An 8,826-nucleotide genomic window follows, 5' to 3' on the forward strand; every position below is an offset into this window, starting at 1 on the left:
AGAATGCAGGCGCCACCCCCGGTAAACAGAAGGGGCCCTGACCTGGCCAGCCAGCGGTCCCTGGACGAGTCAACAGCCAAACACAGCTGCAGCCGCTTCTGCGACGTGACCACGTGCGCTACGTCGAACCCCGCAGGGACGTCTCGGCAGCACGGGATGACACCATGTGGTAAGCGCAGCCCGTAGACTGCGCACCGCTTGTGACTGTGCACAGACGTCTGCGGCTGGTCGATATCATTTCCTCAGTCAATGATGAACAAAGAAGGGTCGCTGCTGAATCTGGGTGTTTTTCATCGCGCTCAGACTCTCTGAGATCGCGCTCAGATGGGGATAAAATATCATGCCCAACTCAGATATTACATCATGTTGCCATCTGCTTACAATACTCACCTCACTTCTTTGCTGCGCTTAGATACAACTGGACTGCCTTTCAAAACTCTTCTCTCCAGGAATTTGCCATGTTGTTGACGGAATGGCTCACAGGCACACATAATGGAGCTCTCATCTGTTATGCCCATACATATGAAGGCAAGAATTTTCGCAAGGAGGTATGCGTAAAAAGGTGTGTGTCAAGCTGCTGTGAGCACAGGAGCTCACTCGTCTTGGACCAGTTTCTCTAGAAAAAATACAGATTTCTATGGAAGCGACTCAAAAACACTGACTAAGGTGTAACGCTTTGTGTTTTAAAAAGAGAGTAAGTCAGACGGAAAACGTATATTATTTCATGGCTATATATTTCTAATACGAGTAAGAGAATTTCCTTCCAGACGAAAACAGGGAGTAATAACTGCCTCCTAAACACTGTTTTCTATCACGATCGCCACATGAGTGCCACAACAGCGACACATACTGGTAGTTTTGCCGATATCATGCTGTGCGACGATATCACCATGTTCATTGTCTGGTTTCACCCTGTCATCCCGATGTGTATCATTTGCGCCGAAGGCATCGCCCGAACATGTCACTTGATGGGAATCATCCTTCTGCCTGTCACTTGATGGAGATAATCCTTCTGCCCTGACGTGCGCTTGCTCTACATTGTCCGCCGCCTTGCGACAAAGCGGGCCTCATCGGATCTGCTTCTCACGCCTCCGTCTGGAGGATTCATCACTGACAGTAACAGTCCAGTAATTCGGAATTATAAGCTTTATGTGGTAAGGAGAGATCAAAGTCTTCTAGGTCTAGCTTTATCTAAGCATCCTCTGTAAACATAAATTGTTGATAAAAAGGCAGACAGAAAATCTGAGGGATTTCGAAGTACAGCTGTAGTCGTCGGAAGATGGTGACCATCACTGACGGAACTATGGCGCTTCACCCCCAGAAAAATTCATGGTGACTTCTTTCACAGCCCGTGTCATATTTAGTGTTCCATTACGAAAGACCTGTTGAATATGCCACTCGCACCCTGTTTGTATCACGCCAGATCACGATAGAGGTGTCCTGCTGTGGGTCAAACCTGCGCCATAACATTGACGTGGTCGGGCTAGATGGTGACTCATCATGATCCGCCATAGCGTAACGTGCAGCCGCCCAGCGGTGCGACTTCAACCTAAATACCAAGCGAAAAAGGGACCTCGGACACTAGCATCGACGGCCCAATCAGTTGTGGATGCCCGCCAAGCTTGCCAGCTCCGACCATAAAATGTACAAGTGCCACCTTTGCTCTGCAGGCTTCGCCTGTGAACCAGAATGTCCTACTTTTGACCGGGAGGCCCTTTTCAGGATGAGGGGGTTCATTTGCTCGATCACGAGGCTCCTGTATTAATAACGACGCAATTATCCTGGAACACCAACCCCGTCCCTGCATTGGGAGTTTAGCTTTCATGAATCACTTACCCTTTGCAGACCAACGAGTCCAGTTCAGGAGGCCCACATCTGGATTACGAGGCCATTTTCTCGAATCTTGCGACCCTTTGTGGGACCACAAAGCCCTTATCTTGATCTAGCCTGATATTGACCTTACGCTTAAGTCTTGCAATGGCCCAAGTTTACGCTATCCTGACATTGGCCTGACTTTAACACCTCCATGTTGGTTCAAGATTCGATAAATATCAGTTTCGGGATGCTAGTAGCTACCGGTTCTTGCACAGGACAGCCATTTTGAAAGCGCTCTCTTTGAGGCTTGTGGACTTCAACGGTGCAGCTAGGCCTTGGGGAAAGGTCCAAAAAGGCCCTGGGAAAAGGCAGGTTTCGATCGAATCGTGCGCGTCCGATGTAACAATAAGTGAAAAGTACAAAAAAGGTTGGGTTCTCTGTTTAATGAATTCACAAAGTAAAGTGCTGTAGGTGTGTTTTACAATATCCATGGCATACCTATCTTGCGGATGTTGAAACAAATTTAGTTACATTTCAAGCTGTGAGACAAGGGACGAACGGTAGCATCAAACCAATAAGCTGTCTATCGCCCAAACACTTTCGGTAAGTACACCGGAAGCGAAACAAATAAAAAATTGGTACACCTTGCGCAATGAAGCCTACTGAACTCGGATAGACATTCTTTTGGAAGGGGGCTGTTGAAAAGATCGAAGGATCTGCCCGAGACAGTCATGCTTAGCTTTCACCGTTAAGATTCTTTAGCTTTGTATGCTGCACGCCAGACGTACATGAGCCCATACATTCACGGACCCATCCCTCTGCAAGAGGAAATGCCGCATGAATCAAATAGCCGAAGTGTCCAGGCCATACCTAAACAACTATGCCGTTCAGTTGGACTGCTCACAGGATAGATGTCAATACAAAAGTTACTTTGATGCCACTCTCCCACATAACGGCAAAACGTCTGGTTAATCAGTGACTAAGAAAAACTGGAATCGCTTCTGAAAAAAACACTGCTGCCTTTCACGACTTAGAGGTAACTAAGCAGGCACAAAACATTTTTTAAACGCACCACTCAGACAACTCTAACAATCCTGCAAAAGTGTGTCCTGACGAGAGCGGGATTGGCTCAAAAGTTGCACTTCTGATCAATTTTAGCCCTCTGAAAGCGCAAACTACACCGTGGCTTCAAACGACGTTGCATGTTTCTAACCTGCGTGTTTTTTAAGGGTATCTCCATATTTTTCAAACGTTGACATTTACTCATATCGACCTTGAATGTCCAAAAGCGCGCTCTTAAATGTGCCACTGCCCAGAAAGCCCTCCCCCCCCCACCCCTGTCCTGCAAGGGGCTCCATTTTGCCCTGGGCACTCCCAGAAAAATTCTTCCCTCACCCAAAATCAGTGTCGTCGCCCCTGCCACGCACAATACAGCTCTAGCTGCCTTGCATGCAACGCGCTACAGCGACGAACCAAGGCAGGGACTAAGGAGCAACGGCCGTGCCCCGTGCAAAGACAGCTGACTAAGCTCAACATGGCGACAATATATTCGGCTCTTCGACGACGTCCTACCAGGCTGGGAGCAAACGGCCGTACCCGGCGTAGCCAATCACACAGATCACAACGCCTCGTCAGTCCTCGCAAGAGGACACCCACCAGCTCATTTACACCTAATTATACGAACGCAAATCCAACAAACCGGCTCAATGGCGCACAGACTTTGGCACGAAGCAATGCGAGAACAACGTTTCGGCGAAGTTTCGGCCTATTGACGCCGCGCGCAAAACGTCCCATACACCGCATCAGGTTCACAGACAGAATGTGCCGACCTGGTTGAGCTGGCAGATTGTGGCGATACGAACTTTTTAACATCTATGCAGTGCAGCTCCTGTAAAATCAATCAACGTCCATGCTGCCGGCAGCCGCACTGGCCATGTCCCCTGACAGGACACCTCCGAGAAGTACCGCCGTTTGCCGCTCCACAGAGGCAGCCAGGCCAGGTGCGCGCGCGATGTCGGAGCGACCTAAACCAACTTTAAAGACGGGGTCAAAATGCAAGGTCCGGTCGGATTTACACGACTAAGTCGCATCGCCCGAGCAGGGACAATACAGACTGCTATGTCGGGGTGCAACGCGGGGACCCCAATGTAATATCCAGGCACCAGCGAGCGCAAGGACAAATACAAACCCGGTGACATGTGTCGGAAATCTAAAGCAGAGGCGAAGCGGAAACCAGTGCCGCTTCTGGCTTGCCCGAGGAACACAACGACAATCTGCTTACAGGGCCCTGCAGAAATAACCACGGAACATTTCTACCTACACACAATTTTACGTCGCAACAACCAGCCTGCAGCACCGGCTAGAGGGGTTAAAATGGCGGCTACGCACGGTTACAAGGATGGGTTCGATTACCAGCAAGTTGGCCATCATCCAGATTGTTTTCAAGGGTTTCGAATGGTTCGTTATGATTTTCTTCTGCCTCGCACATGGAATCGCTCCAGCGCACAATCCAGTCCCCGTCCCTGTTCATAAAACTGGCACATATCTCCTGACCATGGAGCGAACTTAGTGGTGTCAACGTCGTCCTCTGGCAGATATTCAAACATTCGCGACGAAATTTTGTTAAACACCCGGTCGTGCAAAGCGCAAACAATTCTGCAACCTTTGCTGAAGGCGTAGGGCGTTGGCGCCAATATCAGCTGATAGGCCGCTGGTGTCATCGACAAAACTGACAACCACTTGATCCTGCCGCCCGCGAGACTGTGACCAGCGACCTGCCCAGCTGAACCCAGCTCAGTTCAACTCAGCTCAGTTTAGCCCAGCTCAGCTCAGCTCAGCTCATCTCAGCTCAGCTCGGCTCGGCTCGGCTCGTCTCGTCTCGGCTCGGCTCAGCTCAGCTCAGCTCAGCTCAGCTCAGCTCAGCTCCGTGCAGCTCAGCTCAGCTCAGCTCAGTGCAGCTCAGCTCAGTTCTGCTCAGGAAGTGGGGCGACCACGGCCAACCTGCGCCGCGCTCCGCGATCAGAGCCAGGCCCGACGTCCGCACAACAGTGAACTACAACCGACACCCACTGAGTCACACAGAGACGGTCGCCCACGTGATTGGAAGCTTCCGCGGAGGGCAGCAGCGCGCGTGACACTGATTCACCACCTAGAGGTCATTGGTCCGTCCCCGTTCAGCAACGGCGTCAGGGGCGGCGGTCGCGTGACGCAGCGCGAGCACGGCGCGCGCGCCAGCTGACAGCTGACAGCTGAGCAGCCGCTCAGCAGCTGCGGAGCAGGAGCGGCGCGGGCCGCCGGCGCACGTCGCAGTTGCCAGCTGTGGCGGGCCCGAGCAGATTGAGCACAACGTCCTACTGCGCGGCCGGGCCGAGCTCAGGCCGGTCCGGCGAGCACGGCCGTCGTCACGGGCACGGTAGAGTCACGGCTTCGGTCGTGCGGGCCGTCACCGTCACGGGCGCGGTGGCGTCCGCTGTAGCAGGCGTGACGGCCGTGACGGTGGCGGACGACACGGCGCCACGCGTAGTGACGGTCACAGTGGTAGTCACGAGCACAGTCACAGTCATTCAGTCATTTCAGTCCCAGTTCCAGTCCCAGTTATAGTTACAGTCAGCCGACTACGGTCGCAGGCACAGCTACAGTCGCAGTGACGTTTGGGTCACGTTCTCAGTCGCAGTCGGTCACAGTGACAGTCGTAGTGCGAGCCAGCGCCGAGGTCGTCAGACCGGGCCACCCCTAACTGAGCCAGGCCGGGCTCAGCCGTCCGTTAGCGGTGGCGTCACCCAGCCGTACTTCTCGTGCGTCTTTACTATGCTCTTGAAGGCGTTCTCGGCAGAGCGCTTGCTGAAGTGCTTCAGCTTCTTGGTCCTGGGGTCCACACGGCCCTGGGAAAAACAGACGGTCCACCTCAGCTGGGGAAACAGGACATGCGCCAGAGCACACAGCCCCAAGGCCTGGGAAAGGTCGCAGCCACGGTCTCAGCCTGGCAGTGGGAGAGACACCAGAACGTTTAGTCCAAAGCAAGTCGCCCAAGGAATTGGAAACCAGAACTACAAAACACACAGTTCATAGAGCTGATCAATAAATGCGCCTTACTCACACAAAGACGAGTTCGGCGGCGGGTTGCTGAAGCTCTAAGGCATGCACTTTTTAAAGTAAACAAGAATAGTTTGAACTTTTTAACTGGATGGATTTCTGGTGTCACGGTCCACGCTCAGCAGCTGTTGTTGTGAGTCCCGTCGCCACCATCTGATCACCAGATTCCTGGTCAACGGAAGAATTTCGCGGCCAACATTTAATGTACCGCCCTGCTCGGTACCCCTTGCTGCATCTTTTGGCGTCACCTGACCTTTAGCGCGGACGATGTCACCTGCCGCGGGCCGACCCAGTCCGAGGTGAGCCAGTAAAATGACCCGAACCCATCCCACCACGGATGGACGAATCCGCAGACAACCGCTCTAACCAAATGAGCTAGCGGCTGACTCCACGAACCCACCCACCATGTCCAGCCCGAGGCTCATCCGCCGCTGTGTTCCCACCAACGAGCGCCTCGGCCGAGCCCTGCATCCCCTCGCTGGTATGGCGGCCGCGGGCTGCTACAGCGCCTCTGGCACGCTGCCACCACCAACGTCATCCGACGTGTGTAGGGCCAGTTAAGCTTTTTGCTTACAGAACTAATGCCAACAATGCCCCAGGGAGGCCAGCACAGCATAAAATGCGCGCCATTACGGCACTAACCCATGTTCCGGGGAAAGCGTGCTGCTTTCGTCACGGTGTTACTGATGTGCCGGTCTACGGGTCTCTCTTGCCGGACCTCGAGAAACGCAGTGTCTCAACAACCGCGCTACCGGGCGGACCGGCGCTATGGGTTCAATGATCGTGTTTCCCGTTAACGCCAGTTGGAAAAATCATCAATCACCATCACCGGCTGAATTATTGATGCTCAGTAGTTTAGCACATCAAATGAACTAACCATCTTCACGATGTTAATCAGAGGCAGTGACTGATGCAGACCGTGGGGCCGGCCTGTTGAAAGGCAAATCCACCAGTACCGGCTCCTGCATGTTCGTAACAGACTTTTAATTGACTCCTTAGAACTCGTGTCCAAATACGTACCAAGGCGCTGAAAAGTTAGCATCACGGGCTTAAGCAACATTTCTTAAGAGTTGTCAGCCAAGTAGAGCTGTATCACGGGTGGCCTGTTGGGTTTGAAGGGACGCGATGGGAATATGCAGATCGAACACCTTTCGAATACCCTGACAGCCCGGTGACGGCTCGCTCTCCACAACTGCTATCTGGGAGCTGCCACACAGGCGGAGAGAGCAAACACACAGGGACACCCTCCTGAACGAGTGAGCATATTGTGCGTGCTTATTTCCCGCAGCATGCTAAATCAGGTGCGTCTCTTAGCGACGCCAGCCTTGTAATGCAAACTCCCCGGGAGTGGCTGTCATACCGCGAACCTTTCAGATTAAGCCCTTCCTCAGGGGGTGATCTTCTAAAGGAGAAGTACACGGAATTCCGAGTCATACACCAGCCGCCGTTCATCGCACTTTTAATCCCAGAGTGCCCACTGCAGCTGCCGCTGCAAGCTATCCGAGGCCGGCGTGGAGCGCTTTGCAATTTCAGGGTGCCCGCGCATACTGTCCCAGGCCGGCGTGGAGCGCTTTGGCTATTGTCCATAAGCTTGACCGCCTCTAGGCTGGTGATGCAATCATTATGTCTGCCTTGCTGAGTAGAGCGCACGCTGGGACAACTGCACCAAGCAAACAACCAAAAAACTATGGCTTTCTTGTCAGGTCAATCCATTACAAATACCCCGGGGGCATCAGCGGATAACCGTTTTTCGCCGACAAAGGCCGAAAGCACTTCTCGGTACTAACTAGTTGAAATGTTTTACTGCCAATGGGAATGTGATGAAAAACGGTTCACGAAAACGGATGAAACAAAAACTAACGTGAATGAACACGGGGAACGAAGCGGTTGCTGAGGGTGGGGCAGCGGTCTGGACGGGTGACGAGGCGAGTCAAGACTGCTTCCTGGCGGTTTCTGTCGAGTACTGACACGGCGTACCCTTTGGCAGGGGCAGGCCGTGACCCCAAAACAGCTGGAGGCCAGACTGGCGTCGGTCGAGCCGGGTCGTCGTCGGCGACTGGGTCGGCTCGAAGCGAACAAACGGGGCAAACATACAACATTCCTACGAGCGTGAAAGAAACAGATAACAGAAAAGGCATGTAAAATTGGTCAGGAATCACCAATTAAGGTGAAGATTCAGCCTTAAATAGAAAGGAGACAAATATATAAGCATACAATAGAGTGCATTGCTGAGACGTTGAGATATACCATGGACTGTTAATTTGTCCGCATTTTCTGTTTTCGATACAGATCTCCCTGAGAACTACCATATCCCAGGACCCATTCTGTAACTGCCATTTTCATATACACTTCTCCTCGGCATATATCTCCAGGGATGTAATAACAAGCCGGCGGCTCAAAACAAGCCATACCAGACCGGCGTCGGCTCGACCGGCGTCTGGCCTCCAGATGTGTGTTGGTGGCGGCCTGCCCCTGTAGAAGGGCACGCCGCGCCAGCGCTCGAGGGAAACCGGTGGGAAGCAGCTGGCCACCAGTGCTAGACGCTGCTCCTTCTCCCAGCGTCCACTCCGTCCCCGCACATTCGTTTTTGTTGCCTTTCGTTTTGCTTCATATTGGATTACGGCTCTTTATCATCTTCCTTTAAGATCAAGTCTGGTCCTATTCGGCATTTTGAGCGTAACACCTGTCACACAAAACGGTCAGGTACCCGGTGTTCGGGCGGCAACGCCACAGCAAACATTCACACGTTGCGGTGTGTTCGATGCCTGGTGATAATGTGAAGTCGGATATCTTTTCTCCAGCGGCACGGGAAGCCATTAATTGCACTTCTTGTTCTATGGGTTCGAGCGGCGCTGCATAGCAGGCGCCCATACACCACAGGCCAGATGGACCGGAATTGAGAGGGGACGAGCGGAGAGG

General features: G+C 52.8%; 1 protein-coding gene across 1 annotated transcript in view; it reads right to left on the reverse strand.

The window, feature by feature from the left end:
- Positions 1-4,724: 4,724 nt before the first annotated feature.
- The window catches only part of LOC119106200 (ubiquitin-conjugating enzyme E2Q-like protein 1), a 49,205-nt gene continuing 45,103 nt past the window's right edge, over positions 4,725-8,826 (reverse strand). The window contains exon 2 of the mRNA XM_037229807.1: positions 4,725-5,696. Within this exon, the coding sequence (XP_037085702.1) occupies positions 5,568-5,696 (129 nt within the window). The 3' untranslated portion in view covers positions 4,725-5,567. The remainder of the gene's footprint in view (positions 5,697-8,826) is intronic.

The sequence above is a fragment of the Pollicipes pollicipes genome, unplaced genomic scaffold (genome assembly GCF_011947565.3).
Source record: "Pollicipes pollicipes isolate AB1234 unplaced genomic scaffold, Ppol_2.1 Scaffold_6138;HRSCAF=7277_pilon_pilon_pilon, whole genome shotgun sequence".
Taxonomy (NCBI): domain Eukaryota; kingdom Metazoa; phylum Arthropoda; class Thecostraca; order Pollicipedomorpha; family Pollicipedidae; genus Pollicipes; species Pollicipes pollicipes.